This window comes from Heterocephalus glaber, unplaced genomic scaffold (assembly GCF_053883595.1).
Source record: "Heterocephalus glaber isolate CG9 unplaced genomic scaffold, H.glaber_assembly_v1.0 deba00001509, whole genome shotgun sequence".
Lineage (NCBI taxonomy): Eukaryota > Metazoa > Chordata > Mammalia > Rodentia > Bathyergidae > Heterocephalus > Heterocephalus glaber.
Window position 1 is genome coordinate 10,298,942 of NW_028258325.1, and position 17,619 is coordinate 10,316,560.

A 17,619-nucleotide genomic window follows, 5' to 3' on the forward strand; every position below is an offset into this window, starting at 1 on the left:
GACAAAAGGCTAGCATTTGGGTTGTAACACAAGACTTTGGCCGTTTAACTCCTCTAACGAGATGCTGGGGTTCTTGGCTTCCACAGCCCGTCCGTCTTTGGCCTGTACTATTGACTCCATACAAAGATGACACTTCCTTCAGCATCTCCTATAATAAAAATTAAAGATATTTCTTGCCTCAAAAAAAAAAAAAAAAAACTAGGAGATTCCTCTCCAAAGCTACCAGGATTACTATAGTGTAATCAAAAGAACTGAAAATAGCAACTGTTGGTGAGAATAGGCAAATATTGGAACTCTTGTGCATCGAGGGTGGGGCTGTTTAAGGCCACAGCCATTCTAGGAAACAGCTTTTTTTTGGTACCAGGTATCGACCTTGGGTCCTTGCGCTTGCGCAGCAGGCTGCGAAACCACTGAGCTAAATCCCCAGCCCAACAGCTTTTAAGTTTCTCAGAAAGTTAAGCATAATCTACATACAATCCAGCACCTCCACCCTCAGCGCACACCCAGAGCTGAAGACAGAAACTCAGGAAAATACTCATATGCAAATGTTCGTTGCTGTGACGGACACAACCCACAGGTCCAGCCACAGAGGGACAAATAAGCAGCCTATGGCATAGTCATGCCATAGTGCTTCCCTCTTCTTTCATATTTGCAAGTCTTCTTGTTATTCTCCTAAACTTTTGGTCATTGTTTTGTTTGTCTGTTTGTTTCTTTGCTTTTTTTACATTCTCCATCTAATGGTTGTATTATACAAAATCCCTAGGTATCTAATAACACTCTCTGGCTTGTCTATTGACCAGAGAATTCCTGCTTGCATTGTCTAATTTGGGAATTTGAGCTCAACTTCTTTAAGGCTTGCCTGTGAACATCTTGGACTCTTACTTGAAGGTGCATCAGCTCGCAAGAGCTACAGTAGCCTGAGGCCACTTTTTAAAATGTATCCCTTTGAGCAGGGGTCCCCGAACCCCAGTAACAATCTGTGGCCATCAGACACTGGGCTGTGCAGGAGGTGAGTGTGGAGCAAACAAGCAAAGCTTCACCTGCATTTGCAGCGGTCCCCGTGGCTCCTGTTATGCCCTGATGGCCACCCTCAGTGGCAGTGGTGGCAAACCTTGGGCACGCAAGCCACAGCAGGCATGCAGAGCCTTCTCTATCAGTGCTGAGCCAAGTCGCTCCAGCAGCCGAGCCCCAGATAACTGTCATTTTTCCTAAACTAAAACCTCAGTATTTAGGGTAAATTGCACTTTGGGCACTTTGCAATAAATAAGTGGGTTTGGAGTTGCAGTTTGGGCACTCGATCTCTAAAAGGTTCGCCATCACTGTCCCATTGGATGGAGCAGGCATTAGATTCTCACAGGAGCATACCTTCTACTGTGAACCACATGCGAGAATCTAGGGTGCGTGCTCCTTTATGAGAATCTAACCAGAAACCACCCCGTCCCTCTCCCCTGGTCCATGGAAAAATTATCTTCCATAAAATCAGCCCCCGGTGTCAAAAAGATTGGGGACTGCTGTCTTAGAGTGTTCCTAAAAGTTAGCGACAGCATAAATAAAGCAGGTGAAGTACATGGTTCAAGTCAGTAGTTAGGAATTCTCTAGAGAATGTTTTCCCCGTCACATACAGAGCACAGAATGAGATAAACAAGTTTTCTTCTCTCTGTGCCAAAATAGATATTCCCTCTCGATTTGAAGGCTTGATTCTTCCCTCTCCAACAGCTTTTCTTGTATTGTTCCTTTGATAAATTCTACCTTTCCATTTTCTTAGTTCTCTCTTTCTATAATAAGTATTGAATTTCTTAGCCTGAGACTATTCAAAAAAGTTTTAATGCTTTCTATAAAGACAATCTGCTTTCTCATGCAAAGATCCAGAAATGCGAGTGTCTGGGGTCCATTCCTTGTATTCACACAGTTTCTTCAGAAAAAAAATTTCCCATTTTTTTCCAATTCCACACTGGTAAGAGCAACAATGGCTGCCAAAGTTCTTGAAGACATCTTTGAAAGCCCCAACAATCTTGCCATTTCAAAAGCATTTAGCAGCCCTGAGGCATGTTCAGCTTTGCATACCTAGGAACTTGAGGGTACTCAGTATCAGGCTCCACTTCCCTAGAGAAGAAGCCTTCAGCCCCCTCCGGACAGCTGCAGATGAGGCAGGTGGTGGGAGGGTGTGACTGCTCTGGCTGCCAGGAATCAAGAAGGGCCTGAGATGCAGCCCTCCAAATGCAAACTTCCAAATCTTCCTGCATTTCCATCTGTCTCTAACGCTCCACTTTCCTTGGTGTCTGGTTGCACGAGCTGCAGTAGCTAAGTACCCCACACTGAGTGTCTCTAAAAAGCATAAATTCACTGTCTCACAGTTCTGGAGACTAGAAGTCCCAAACCAAGGTGTTGGCAAGTTTGGTTCCTCTCTAGAGTTGTGAGTGAGAACTTGTCCAGTGACCTCCTACCTCCGGTTTAAGTGTTTCTTGCTTGATATTGGTGGTGTTTGTCTTGTGGCTTTGCTCATCTTCCTTCTGTGCCCATCTCTGTGTCCAGATGTCCCCTCTTTCTCAGGACAGGATGCTTTTAGATTAGGTTCTGCCCTAATGACCTCATTTTAACTCCATTACCTCTGTAAAGACCCTATGTCCAAATGAGGTCAGATCTTGAAATACTGGAAGTGAAGACTTCAACATATGTTGGGGGAGCATAAAATTCAGCCCGTAACACTTCTGCTGTGGAGCCTCTGGATGTCTGCCAAGTAGATTGGCTCGTTTTCTCTTTCTCATACCTATCTGCACCCCCATCTCTCACACACACACACACACACACACACACACGCATACACACTGAGATGCACACGACACATACAGAGAAACACATACCACACAAACATGCTGACACATATATACATACTGTGTTAAAAAATGAACTCTGGATTTGTTTTAATAAGCTGTAGTGTATTAGTCAGGGTTCACTAGAGGAAAATATTTAATACATAAATACATATTTTTTTAAAATATTTAAAGGTTTCACTAGGTAGACTTACAATGACTGTTTGTGGCCTCAGGGATGGAAGAATGCAAAGTGGTCAACTGAGCTCTGGAGATCCAAGGGATCCAATTGAAGTTCGAAGGCTCACTGCAGAGTCTGTGTGAGTCTGTCTCACAGAGCCAAAGAGTCTGCGCTGAAGAGGCTGCCCTGGAAGCCTGGAGGAACTGGCAATGAACATCCAAAGGTGAGACTGAAGACAAGAGCTCCTCTGAAGAAGAAAAGAGAAGGCGTCCTGTGTCCCTTTTTTACTCCATCCAGGCTACAGCCTATTGGTTGGTGCCATCCACGATGAGGATGGGTCTTCCCTCCTCAGTTTTCGTCTACATGTCAATCACCCACAGACACACCCAGGGCTTTGCTAATCTGTTAGGCTGGTCTTACTCAGTCAAGCTGACACATATGGAAAGACAGGCAGGCGTGGAAGTGATTGTCATGAAGAAAGAAGTTCATACTCACAGGTCGCTAGAAATAAGAGCCATAGTGGCTTAACCTCTTTCATGCTGGTAAAACAGAATGTCATATACTAGGAAACTTCTAATCAATAGAAGTTTATTTTTTACAGTTCTGGAGGCTAAGAAGTCCAAGGCAGAGGGGCTGGCATCCGGTGAGGGCTTTCATGTCACATGGTGGCATGGCAGAAGGTAAGAGGGAGAGAGGGAGAAGGAGGCTGAACGTGTCCTTTTGTAGGGACCCATCTAGCACAGTGATAGCCTTGACCCCTTCGTGAGGGAAGAGCCCCTCCCTGGGCTCCTCCTCCCAGCACCGCTGCACTGGGAATCATGTTTGCAACTCCTGATTTGGGGGGACACGTTTGAACCATAGCCCGTAACACCCCATTCGGAGCCATGGGGATGAGTGAGTGTTCACCAGGAGGAGACCGGGAGGAGGGTAAAAGATAGCCCAGGGCCTTTTCAGGTTTTGCCAGGAAGGTGCAGGTGAGCCAGGTGGGTGTATTGGGTACATTTAGACCTGGACAGTTTGATCCATTTCTGTGAGCTCTGGACTACAAAGGGGTCCATAGCCGTTTGGTGCCTGGGCCTGGGGTGGTGGAGGATGTGGCCAATATTTCCCTCATGTGAGTTTGATAAAGGAGATGGGTTTGGGATTGGTTGGCTTGTCTGTCAAAGGAGAGTGTGTGTATGTCAGGGGAGCCAGTTGCTCTCTCTAAGAATTAGGTTTCCTGGGAGAGTCAATCTCTCCAGGATCAAAGCAGCAAAAGCCAGAGCATCAAGACATAGAAAATAAGGAAATATAGTCAGTGCACCTGCGCGTGCCCACACACACATACACACACACACATGCACGCACAGTGCACTTAGGGTGCGGCTTCCCGCAGGCTGCTCGCCTCATGTACCCTCCCATTCCCTTTGCCTTTCTGAACCCTAACATTCATGTTCCCTTTGAGTAATTGCAGTGGGATGCGGAGAATGAGCAGGGATTAAACTCGTGCACTCAGTCTTCCATGTCTAGCTGGAAAACACTGCCTTCACCAGGGCCCTGGGCAACCCCACAGAGACTGCTACTGCTCAGTCAGACATCGTCACCGTCTAGGAACATCTTTTCTGATTCGAAACCGCTAAGTTGAATTCTATAGGCTGTGCTCCGCTGCACGCCCAGCACCCTTGGACTCCGTGACTAGAAGTGAACTGTCACTTTAAAAGAAAAAAAAGCTGCAAGTGACCTCCCAGGAACCAGTTGCTAAGCTGGTGTTTTTGCCTGAGACTTGGCTGCGGCTTCCTAGGGAGCCCAGGCCTCCCCTCCACTCAGCCCTTCCCTTTGGACTCAGAAGATTCAACAGCCTGACCTCACCAGTCTCTGGCCTCTTCCCTTCCACTCCAGAAAGTGAGCAGAATCTGCAAGAGCCATCTGTAAAGTTCCTTAAGGTAAATCTGTTCAGGGGGCCCAGTGGTTTCATGTTTTCACTTACTGGTGTGGAGTTCTGCCTGGGTCGGCAGACAGTGGAGTGAAAGAACTGTAAAGGGAGAGGCTCACTGTTTGCATTTTTATCCCCCAAAATGAAAACCTAGACCACTGCACCGGGCGGCTTTGATTCGAGCTGTGTCTGCCCTGCAGGAAATGCAAATCCAGTTCGTCACAATTCCCCAGTGGAAATCCTCTCCGACCAATCCTCTGTGAAATATTTGCTGCCTGTTGCATCTCTGAGCCTTTTAGCTTGAACTGGCTCAAGGGCAGAAGTAGGACTTGCTGCTTACTTACTAGCTTCCCTTTTCTTGGCACTGGACAGAGAAAGGGCTCCTGAGCGCAAGGCTGAGGATGCGGGGCTCCAGAAGACTCGGGGGAAACCTCCCAGCTGTGGTGCAGACAGATTTTTCCCCTTCTTTGGAAAGAAGTGCTGTGAGCAGTTAATAAACTCATATGGGAAATATACATCCACGATTGCATTTTTATATAAACCTTTCTGCAGATAAATTCAGTGCCAGAATGGAACATCTAGAGCTCATTTATGGGGCATCAATGTTGCACCAGGTGTGTGCTTCGATTTAGAGTGTGCAAAACTGAATTAGACCAGATGAGAAATGGGTTTGCTGGGTCTACTGACCCATAATCTGATAATAACAGCACAATGAGCTAAGTGCCACAGGAGATTTATGAAAAGATCTCAGCCCTCGGAGCATGGCAGGGTTCCTTCCAGAAAGGGGCGCTCAGCACGTAGTCTGTCCTGTAAGCCCCCTGGCTCTGCACCACACAGCACAGCATAACTCTGGTTCTATATGCACCCTTCCAGGGCAATGTAAATTATGCACATCTGAGCCAGTAGTTCTCCAGAGCTCTCTGTCACTAGCCTCATACTAAGGAAAGCTGTGGCTGGAATAATTTATAGAATTAGGTAATACAGGCAAAAAGAGCCATGTGGTACCTGCTAAGGTTTCTGAGACTCTGTAAGGTGACAGGAACGTGCACTCAGAATGGAGGGAGAAAACGCAAAGGGGTAGAAGGTGGGGAGTTTCAGAAGCTCCTCACAGAGGAGATGGAAAAGCAAGGGCCTGGGCCTGGCTGGAGGGAGGCAGGTGGCGATGGGGTGGTGGGGAAGGCGAGAGCTAAAGAGGGGAGTGGGGCTCGAATATCCCATTAGGCTTCTCTTATGACTCTCCTTTGTTCCCCCTCCTCAGCCCTTTCTTTCACATTCCCTGTGTACCATCACCTCGTGTGTGTGTGTGTGTGTGTGTGTGTGTGTGCATGTGCGTGTGTGTGTGCGTGCATGCCTGCCTGCCTGTCTGTCTTTCTGTCTGTCTGTCACTGGGGATTGACCTCAGGACCCTCCTACTGAGCTGCATCCCCACCCCTTTTTATCTCTCCTTTTGAGTCTTGCTAAATTGCCCAGGCTCGGGGTTAAACTGGAGATCCTCCTGCCTCAGCCTCTCAGAGTGCTGGAATTACAGGCATGCACCACCACACCCAGCTTCTCCTTAGTAATGAGACCCGCCAATAGGGAGAACCCGGTCCATGCTAGGCATTTTACTATCCATTTTGTATCATGGAGCTTCTATGAACGAATCACCCTTCAAAGTAGACAGTGTAATCATGATTTTACAGAGAAATGTTCCCAGAGAAGTGGAGGCATTGCTCCACGATCACACCTCTGATAAGTCAAGCTGGAATTTGAACCCAGGTCCATAAAATTTTTTACCAAGTCCTCATTGTTTCTAGAAACACATGGTTTCGCTGTAATTCTGTGCAATGAGCTACTCTGTACACAATGCTGCCCCTTTCCCATGCCTCCATTCCTTCCCCTACACGTGGTAGGTTTCCTTAGTATACAGCCCTCTGGCTGTGGCTCTGATCCAGGAGGACCCCTTTGTTCAGATGAAGGTGTCGGAACTTTCCCTGAAACTATATTTTTACACTGAGTGTTCTACACTGAGTAAAACAAATCATTGACCTCACATAGCCTAAGCCCTTTCCCACTGGTACAATGTTTCCCAGCTTCCAGTTGTAAATACTTCCAGAAAAGTCTAGGGAAGAATCATTACTGATAACCCTGCAAAAGCCTGAATAAATGATGAAGATGCTGAGGGATGGGGAGGAATTTGGAACCACAGTCTTGAGGTCAAAATCTGAATGCGAGTGTTAATAACTACAACCTATAACCTGTAAAGGCCTCAGCATGAGGGAAGCTGAGTGTTAATAACTATAACCTTGGGAAAATCATACAACCTGTCAGAGTCTCAGTTCCCTTGTACATAAATTGGTGTCTGTACTGCTACACTAGAAGTGTCAATGCAAGGAATAAAGAGAATGTACATCGAAAGGTAGCACAAAATGAGTTTGCAGTAAATCACAGCTCTGATCTTGGTGTTGCCAATAGGAACAGATTAACAAGTGCCCAATGAAAATGATGGTGACAGGTGGCATATTAAAGTGAAGTAGGACTGATTTATCTTTTCTTAGCTACAGCGTTCATAAGAAAAATAAATTTGGGTGTCATTTGATTTCCTTAGAAATTCATTCAAAGGTGATGATCAGGAAAGAATGAGGAGAAAAAAAGCAATTTGTTACATTTGTTATTTCCTACTTCTATTTTTTCCTTCTCTGTAAGACTTTTTAATTTATAGAGAATCATTTTTTACTTACTAAAATATTTCAGCTCTTGCCTTCTATTCTGTGCTGACCAGAGTTGTTTATTGGAGAACTGTCAGGTCCTTGAGCATTTCATCCTTAATTCTCCCCGGTTACCTCTCTTCTTGCCTCTTTATTTCCTGATTGGCTCTCATCTTTTTGCTTCTTCTACTTGCTGTACCTTTTGAGGTCTGTATGAGACACAATGGGCTTTCTGATGCTTTCTTTCCCTTTAACATGCTAATTCCCCGGGGGGGTCAGGCAAACATGGAACACCTCGGATGAGCTGGTTAAGAGTGACATTTGTGCTTCCCTGTGGCCCTGATGACATGCTATGTGCTGTGGTTCAAGTGCATCCCCAGAAAGCAGGTGTTGGGAACAGTGTTGGGAGGAGGAGCCTAAGGAGGGGCCCGCCCCTCATGAATGGGCTAATGTTGTTGCTGAGGCAGTGGGAGTTTAGTCTTCCTACAAAAGGGCAAGTTAATCTTCCAGCTAAAACTGGATTTCATATTAGGAAGGGCGTAGGCAGCCCCAACCCTGTGCCTGAAATTTCTCCATACATCAGATGGTTTCATTTTCACATCAACCTAGAGAGGATAAAAAGCTTTAAAAGGTTCCCAGAACACAGCCATGAGGACACAGCCAATGAGTAGTAACTTGATTTTCCATTTGACAAGTATATGATGAGTATCTATTGTGTGTCATGAGCCAAGGTTCGGCAGTAAACAATGAATAAAGTTCTGTCCCTGCCCTCTTATAGCTGTTTTCTAACAGTGATGGGCAGACATCAACAAATAAGTACATGTGTTGATTGGCAGTAAGTACCGTGGGAAAGGCAATTGCTGTAAGGTACTAAGAGTTCCGGGATGGTGGGGAGGAGAAGTTTTCATTACCCTGTGATGGTCAGGGAAGACCTCTCTGAGAAAATTAGAATTTATCAAAGACCTGAGGAAGTGAAAGAGAGAGAAAGATCTATGGAGATATCTAGGGAAAGGGAGTTCTAGGTAGAAGGAATAGTTAAAACACAGAGGTCCTGAGGCAGAGGGTTCAACTGCAAAATTGATAAGGCCTTGGAAGACCTTGAAAGAATGTTGGATTTGACCCAGTTGGCAAAGGTCTATCACTGGAAGATTTTGGTGGAAAGACATAATCACATTTAAATTTGCAGCCATTCGCTCTGCAGAGAATACTATAAGTGTGCGATGTGGGAAGCAGAGAAATGAGGAGATTCTTGCAGTCACCTGCATGGGAGAAGGTGATTCTTGACCAGGTTGTTAATAGTGAAGGTCCTTCTATAGAAGCAATTGTCCTGAATACAGTTTGAAGTCAAAGCTAGCAGGATTTCAAAGGATTAAATGTTGTATTTTCAGGGTTCCCCAAAGAGATGAAATCATATGATATATAGATATAGATATAGATATAGAGAGATATAGATATAGATATAGATTTTTTTGGAAATTGACTTCGGCTCAGTAGTCCCACAACAGGGCACCTGGGTTGCTGACATGTGACACAAAGCAAGTGTAAAGGCCTCAGCATGAGGGAAGCTGATGGTAGAACTGGGTTCGAGGCAGAAGGTCTAAGATTCAGAGAGGATGCTGGTGTAAGGCTTGGGGTTCCAAGGCCAGAGAGCCTGGACTTCAAGAAAGGTTCATGCCTTCATTAATTTTCTCATTGCTAGGACAAAATATCCAACCCTCACAAGTTAATGGAGGAAAGGTTTATTTTAGTTCACAGGTTTCAGTAGAGGTTTCAAGGGTTTCAAGGTTTCCCTGGCTCCAAGACAAGGCTGTGTGGCAACAGGGAATGACAGAGGAGAAACAGTCCATGGCATCATGGCAGACAGGTAGCAGTGAGCACCAGCCTTCCTCCTTTCCTGCCCGTTATATTCCATCCAGGCTACTAGTCTATTGGTTGGTGACACCCACACCTAGGATGGGCCTTCCCATTATCCACACTCAGAACTATGCTAAGCCAATCAGTAAATTAATCCATTTATCACATCCTTAATTCAGTATCCCACACCCATGATCCAGCCACCTCCCGAAAGCCCCACCTATGAGTGCATAAGGCTTTGGGGATACATCTAGATATAGCCCATAACAGATCATGTCCTAAGTCTTAAGGGTTCAAGGGAGAGACCAATTCACTTTCTGTATTTGCTCTCTCTAGGTCACCAGCTGCGTAGGTTGTGCATTGAAGACAGGTCCTCCTGATCTAGTCCCCTCAGACTCACACACTGACCTCCTTTGGAAATGCCCTCACAGATGCACCCAAAACAATGCCTTTCCAGATTTCTAGTTATTCTTTCATCCAGTCAAGTTGACACCTCCAGTTCAACACTACAGATATGAAATGTCAGGGAGAGATGGAGAGGAGTTAGGGTTTCTGGGCTGTGCACAGTGGATTTCTACTTATTGGGACAGGAAGGTTGCAGCACAAGCAGCATAAGGGTAAAAGCCAAGAACTGTGTTTGGGCCTGTTAGGCAAGTGATGCTGGCCATCAAGTAGTCACACAGTTGAGTCTGGAGTTCTGGGGAGATGTCTGGACTCAGGATGTCAATACAGGAAGTACAAAGACAGCACAGAAAGCCAAGAAGCAGGGCGAGTGTGGGCAGGTCAGGCTGAATCCCAGAACATTCCAGTGTTTGATGTTAGAAGATGAGGAAAAAAACGTAAAGGATTTTGAGAAGTAGAAAGAACACCAGGAGGCAACTTACCCCAAGAGTCACATGAAGAAAGTATCCGAAAGGAAATGATGGGCCGCTTTCATCGCTGAATGCCTCTGATGAGGTCAAGTACAATGGGAACTGAGGCAGTGCAGGGGTCTTCGGAGACTCAGCAAGAGCAATTTTAGGGTGTGGCAGATCCCCCAAAAAACAATGATTAGAAAGAGGGAATGTTTTGAGGAATTTTCTATAGGGGTTGAAAAAGTAAGCAGTTGCTAGAAAGACAAGTAAAGTCAAGAGAGCGCTTTGGTTTTAAAGGAATGAATAAGTTACGACACTTTGACACTAATAGGCATGAGCTGGTGGAGCAGGAGGCAGTGACTGTCCAGGTGAATGCAGGGGGAGTTGTCCAGATCAGAGACCTGGAGAAGAGAAGTGGTGGCGACTGAGAGACAGGTGGAGCAGCTGGCTAGACAGGAGTAGGGACACTCACAGAGGCAAGGAGAAACAGGAGGGTGGCATGTCTCAGGAGGTGGTGGATGAGGTGAGGGCTTTGGGTTTCTCTATGGTCTCATCTCTCTGCTGAGTGAGACAAAGGAGGGGAAGAGTTAGGGGAGAGGAGGAATGATGGAGCTGACTCCACAGATGTGCACAGCAAAGCCACTGGCTCCCTTCCTTCTGCTCCAGTGCTTGCTTCCACCCAGTCTGCAGGTACTGGGTTCCTGTGAACACAGCCTTCTCAGTTCACACACTTGGATAACTGGCAAGGTCAGCTTCCTCTTCGTTAATGGAAGAAGAATGATAATTCGTTGATTTAAAAATGCCTGAGTTCTTCATTTTTCTTTCTTAAGGATCCATCGGAAACAAAATGAATCCCAGGGAAGAGAAAGTAAAAATAATTACAGAGGTAAGTGGCTGTTCCGATGTCCCTTTGGGATGTATTTTTTAATGAGAAACTTAAGGCCAACAACAAGCATGAATTGCATGTGGTTTTAAAAAACTGTTAGATTCAATTTAACAGCTCTTAGTTGGACCAAGGCACTTTATGAGTAAGATAGCACTCAGAACTAGCAGAGGTTCGAGAGCATCTAAGGATGGGAAATGAAAGTGAGGAACTAACGGAAATGCTTGCTTGGTTGCAGTTCAGTGCTGCCTTAGTTGAACGTGATCTGATCCATTGACTACCTCCGATTGATTGAGCTTCTGTGATTGTGAGACTCAGTTATTTGCTACAGTGTATACTCGTAAGTTAGGCTTTCAATTACTTAGTGCTAAGTTAGGTTGCAGTTTAAGGAAAGACTCCAAGTACGGAGGCACCCTCAGGCCAAGTTTAGTTGCCAGGCCTTCCCTCTCAGGCACATGGTGGAGAAGAGGAGGTGGGTGGTGAGGGGTGCTGCAGGCCCATAGGCGCCTCTGTCTGTCTTTTCCACAAATGCTGTGAAACTGAATTGCAGCACACAGTAGCTCCCACTCACCACCCGCTCCTGGGCCCACCTCTGCCTGAAGACCATGCTTTCCTATAAAGTTGAGAAGGAAGGCCACAGTTGTAGATTGCATTGATTACATTTGCTAATAAAACCCTCTGTGCTCGAGCCTGGAAATTTCTGTCTCATGGTGCACAAACTCACTAAAGCCCCGCACAGCCCACAGAAGGAAAACCATCTCCAATTTGGCAGAGAGAATGCTTGCTCCTCTCGATCCTTGCTTCTCCCTGGGCTTAAGGGCTCACTGGTTAAAGACCAGAGAGAGAAAGTGCACTGTTTCCAATGTAATGCTTCCAAACTCCTCAGGGAACACATTATGAAAACCATGCAGATTAACTTTAACCATGATACTAAGTACCTACAAGCCACACAGCTCTGTATTTGCCCACTGATGCATGAAACAAATATTGTCTGTGTCTCTAGTCCCTGGGGATTCCACAGTGACCAAAATCCAGTGCCCGCATGGAGCTCCCATTCCATCTTATTGCAAGTTTTACCAGTCAGTTTTCTAATGATCAAAGATGAAATATTATTGGAAAGGAAAAAATGACCTAGACTTCTCACAAGTCCATTCTAAGCCAACAAAACCAGATTTGTGTAAAGAGCCATCCCTGCACACCTCCATATTACCATCATCTCGTAATTAAGTTGGTGAATCTCTAAGCTAAGAATGCTGTATCTGGTGGACCCTGAGGAAGGAGAGCATTCGCAAAGACCAGGAAAATCCCCACCAAAGCCATGCTCCAGTCGACTTCAGCTCTCTCCTCCGTAACCGAAGCTCCTGGCTTCCCTAAGCCCAGTGGCCTAGGGAACGGAGCAGTAGTTGGGCCCTGGCCCCACAACCTGCATTCGAGTTCTTTGAAACCTTCTCATATCATTAAGATCCAGGCTTTGTGTTCTAGGATAAAAGCAACATATTTAGAAAAAGCAACAATTTTAGAAAAAGAGGTCTAATGAATTTGGTTTGCCAGGAGAGGGTCCACGTTTATCTTGCAACTTCTCCTTGACTCCACAGGTGCTCATGACCCACTCTGTAAAACTCTAGGACAAGAAAACTTTAGGGCTTGGATACTTTCAAGTTTTCAGCTCTAATATTTTGTCTAAAATGCTAAAAAGTATAATGTGCAAAGAAAATGACCTTTGCGATTTTCCCATTTCAAAAAGATTTGCCAAACTTTTCTCTGCGTTACGATTCTCGTGGTGATTTAGCATGTGCTGTGTTTTCATTTTTCCTCACCTGCCGGCGAGGCTGGAAAGGACAGCTGTGGAATCCCGGGCATGAGTCTGATGTTTGTCCTGAGCTATGGCTCGCCGTCTGTCCTGACAGCTTCCCTTGGTAGTTGCCTTTCTTTGATGGTGAGTGGGCAGTGTGCTGTACTCTGTCCTGAGGCCCCCAGAGCTGGAACATAGTAAGTGCCCCATAAATCTCATAGCCATAAATGCAGACCTGCAACAACGGCACTCCAATATCATGTCTACAACTATTTCACTTGGGTTCAGGTTTTCAAGAGCTTGTTATTTTGAGAAGAGCAGATGTGACGGCCACTTAGATTGTGCTAACTGTTCCTTCGCTCACATTTGATGTCATGGATGCAGACCCGAGGTCAACATGGTGTTTTTAATTCTGATACTTGAAAATCATACCCCGCTTCCTCTCATAAGATTCTCTCCCCTGTTCCCTTTGCATTTTAACAAAGGAGTTCACTGAAAATGACGAGGAGGCAGATGTGGGAAGGTGGAAGAAGAATTCAAAGGCTGAAAGACATCGAAAAAAGAAACAGGTAGGAGGTGAAGGGAAGCTCTGCTTGTGCATGGTGTCAGTGACCTGCGGCCTGCCTGCACCCCTTGGTGGACACCGACTCTGTCAGGAACAGCACCCTTCCTGTGGGCACAAACTCCCGGCTGCTCTGGGGACTGCAGATGGACACCGGTGTGGGAGCCCTGGTGTGCGGGCTGGTGGGCGATCCTCACGATAGGGCTGTGGTTTGTACTTGGAGCGTTTTTCCTTTAAGTTTCTTCCGGGCTCCTGTGAGCAGTCAACCAAGAATGGATGAAGCGTGTTTCAGCGTTGTCACTCGGGCCATAACCAAGGACTGGCAGTAGATGGCAGTGCAGGATTGCAGATCCCAGGGAACCCCTCTTTCTTCACCCCAAGGCCAAATTCCACTTCAGTCTGAGCCAGCAGCCAGCCCCTGGCCCCGGGCTGCTCCGTCCCTCCCCCGTCTCCGCAGGAGTTCCTCTTAAGCCAGGACGAGACAAACCTTTCCAAGGTAACTCTGTGGCCCTGCTAAGGAGCAACTGTCCTCTGCGAAGGGAGGCAGGGAAGCGGTTAATGTGGATGAAGGAAGGGGTGGCCAGGCCCCCTCGGATGCCAGCTCCGGAAGGAGGGCGGGAAGGGGAGCGCCATCTTGGCCAGCAGTCACTTGGTAATGGGGCTGCAGGAGCCCAGCGGGAAAACAGGGAAGGGCACCCGGGAGCCCAGCGGGCAGGAAGCCTCCCTCCAGCCCTTCAGGCTCAGCACCCCCCGCAGGCCAGGGCCTGCTTGCTTTCCTGCAGTGCTTGCTTTCCAAGGCCGTGCAGAGCAGGGCTCAGGAGGCGGGGTGCCACCCGGCCACCAGACGCGGAGCCAGTCTCTGGTTGCTCGCTCCGGAGCTGACCTGCGCCCAGAGCTTTAACCCTTTCCTCAGCATAGCCTCACTGCTGTGCACACTTGGCCAGGGGACGCTAGGGGCAGATGAAAACGGTTTGTGCCCTGAGCTCTAAAGTCACAGGTACAGTGAGCTGCGGGAGACAGAGCTAATCCCAGACTACACAGGGATGGAGACCGGGATATAATAGGTCTCCGCAGTTACCCGCCAGGAGGTGTAGGACCGTCCTGTAACCCGTGCTTCAGCTGAGATCCCTAAGGATGGCCTTGCTGAAGCGCCCCAGGCCCACCTGTCATCCATTGCAGTCAGAATCAACTGCTCTGCTCCATGCTTCACAGGTGGAAAGGCAAAGCCAGGAAGTTAAGTAACTGTCCCAAGCCCACACCAGAGTTTGGCAGCGAGCCCTGTCTGTCTGCCCGGAAGGCATCCCTCCATCTCCCTCTTGTCTCCTATCAGAGTTTGAGGAAGATGCTCCAGGGTACTCTTGGGGCAGCAAAGTATAGGCTCAGTATCTACCCTGATGACAAATGCCCCGGATGGACAAAACACTCTAACAGCTGTTTCCAATCTATCTGGGTTAGGAATGAATTCTTTGATTGTGATTTTTTCTTCTGCAGAGCTCTATACATTTTACCTACAGAAAGTGAAAATGACCATCTTATTTGGGCATCCCTCAGTAATTTCATTTTTAACACCTCATAGAAAATCTCAGGACTGGCTCCCCTTCCTAGGGTGGGGGTCAGTGTGGCTGTCCACAGTGACTCGGGTGATAGGAACCACGGTTGTCCAGCTCTCAGTAGCATCCTTTTACTGCTGACCAACTTCGTCCTCAGTGAGGAACTGAGCCACCTGAAGCCCTGGGCACCTCTGAACCTTTGATCTTCTGTCCACAGCCACCAACAGCTGGCCCCGGGGAAATGGTGTCTGAAAAAGCCCATGGCAGCTCCCAGCAGGAGCCGGGACAGGAAGAGTCCCAGACTCGGCTCGTCAGTGTGCCGGCCCGGCGGGGCCCTCGGAGTGTCACTCAGTTCCGGCCAGCTGGTACTTATTAAATTAATTGTCTACTGTGAGCTCAGCACAGTGCTATCCGAGAATTTCTTGGGGTTGTTGGTTTGTATGTTTGTTTCAGCCCTGGGGATTGAACCCAGGACCTTCACACTGAGCTACATCCCCAGGCCTTTTTTTTTTTTTTAAATACAGGGTCTTGCTAAGTCACTAAATTGCCCTGGCTGGGCTTGAACTGGTGATCCTCCAGCCTCCTAGAGTGCTGGCAGGGCACATGTGCACCACTATGCCTATTTTAGGGACATTATTTTTCATGTGTGGCCACTGCTCCATCCCACTTTATCAAAACTCTGTCATTTTAAAGGTCAGTATTTGTCTAAGATTTGGAATGTATTTCTATAAATGCTTAAGTTAGGAAGCATTTATTGAAACAGAAATGGTGTAGATAATCAAATATGCAGAAATTCAAAGGAGGATGACACAGTTAAGGGAAATGCATACATCAATGGAGTGGGGCTTGAATCTGACCTTGGAAGAAATGAGGGAGATTTCTGAGACCCTAGGTGACCTTGTCGCTTAGGATGCCTACACTCACTCCTTGTACACTCCCTCCCCCTTCCAAGAACTTTGGCCTCTACTCACTCTACAGTGAACACCATGAGTTATTTGCCTGTTGTGAAGAAAACCATTGCCCTTAACTCACTGCTTTTCAGCGAAAGTGGATTGGGTGAGGGGAGTGTGTTACACTTTCCAATCCTTACCTGTTACACTGTATCACTGTGCACAGGGAGGATAAAGTAACTGTTGCAAATGAGAGGATTTTGGAAGCCAGCTGATCTCAAGTCCAACCCTGGGAAAAGCAATGATACACAGAGAGCTGTTAGGACTTATTAAGAACAGAACCAGAATGTGGCTGTTTCTTTTTCTAAATACTCAAAAGTATTCCCTCCTGAAGCTTACAATTTATCTTAGTCAGCTCCAGGCTGCCATAACAAAATATCATTCATAAAGTGGCTTCAACAATGGAAATGTATTGTTTTCCTGGCTCTCATAGCTCCTCTTAGGAGATTTTTTTTTTTTTTTGGTACCAGAGATCGAACTCGGGACCTTTTTGCTCATGACTAATTTATAAACACTGTTTACTTGCATTTTCCCAGGTGAAACTTCAAATCCAGCCTAAACAACAAAGTTGATTGCATGGGTTAAAACTGAGAAAGCTATGGAACTGTTTGATTTATCTGAGGCTTTTATGATGGTGGAGGGATTAAAAGGCAGGTAGGCAGACAGATAAATGGAAGACAAATCTGACAGCCTCAGACTCTGAGAATTTAAGATCATGTTTGGAGCTAGTCAGCAATCTGGAAGGCATGGTGCTAAGGTCTTTATCTGTATTGTTGCTTAAGTATCAGAACAGTCTGATTATCAGAGTTTGTTTCATAGATTAGAAGACTAGGTCTAGTGTGCATCGATAAACACAAGAGATGGAGCAAAACTTCACGCTCTCACCTGTTGACCTCCAGAACTCGATTTCTCTGGCCAAATTATAACACCACTCTACACCTGCCAGCCTGACCCTCTTGCTCTTAAGAGCTAATGGCCCGTGGAAGATACAGTGGCAGTGCTGTAACCCAGCAGTGTTCTCAGGGACTTGTGGAAGATCTTCCATGGGAGACACAGAGCCAGTTGAGAGTTCACAGCATTGTTGATCCAGCCATTCCTCATCCTCCCCCCAAAAAAATAATAACACTCAAGGGGATAGTTCTCCTGGCTTCCCCACCGTGGGTTAATCCTTTATCTATTGGGGTTTTTTGTTTAGATTTTTGTATTAGCTACTCCACTTTCTAAGTCTTCTTCTTCCTCCTCCTCTTCCTCTTCCTCTTCGTCCTTTGGTTTTGTTGTTGTTGTTGTTGTTGTTGTTTGTTTTTGAGACAGGGTCTCACTATGTAGCCCAGGCTGCCCTTGAACTCACAGTGATCCTCCTGCCCCAGCCTCCCGAGTGCTGAGATTACAGGTGTGTGCCACCACATCCAGCTTAGCTACTCAACTTTCAAAACTCCATATATACATGTCCCCCCCGTCTGGAAACATCCCCCATGCCCAGGAGTCTGAGTGGAACCTTTCTGCGCTTCCACATCCCCTGTGCAGTGTGAGGATCTGAAATCATCTCGGGGCGGGGGGAGATGAACAGTGTCCTGAGCTCTCCTC

At 46.7% G+C, this 17,619-nt stretch overlaps 1 protein-coding gene across 8 annotated transcripts in view; it reads left to right on the forward strand.

The window, feature by feature from the left end:
• Window positions 1-4,728: 4,728 nt before the first annotated feature.
• The window catches only part of Cc2d2a (coiled-coil and C2 domain containing 2A), a 109,004-nt gene continuing 96,113 nt past the window's right edge, over window positions 4,729-17,619 (forward strand). For 5 of the 8 annotated variants that reach the window (XM_021260260.2, XM_021260262.2, XM_021260261.2 and 2 more), the window contains exons 1-4: window positions 4,729-4,913; window positions 11,129-11,184; window positions 13,459-13,542; window positions 15,303-15,450. In XM_021260260.2, coding sequence (XP_021115919.2) covers window positions 11,146-11,184; window positions 13,459-13,542; window positions 15,303-15,450 — 271 coding nt within the window. In that variant the 5' untranslated portion in view covers window positions 4,729-4,913; window positions 11,129-11,145. Of the gene's footprint in view, window positions 4,914-11,128; window positions 11,185-13,458; window positions 13,543-13,898; window positions 14,032-14,084; window positions 14,188-15,302; window positions 15,451-17,619 lie in introns of those variants that run through there. The other 3 variants (XM_021260263.2, XM_087187384.1, XM_087187383.1) reach the window with 2 other exon arrangements.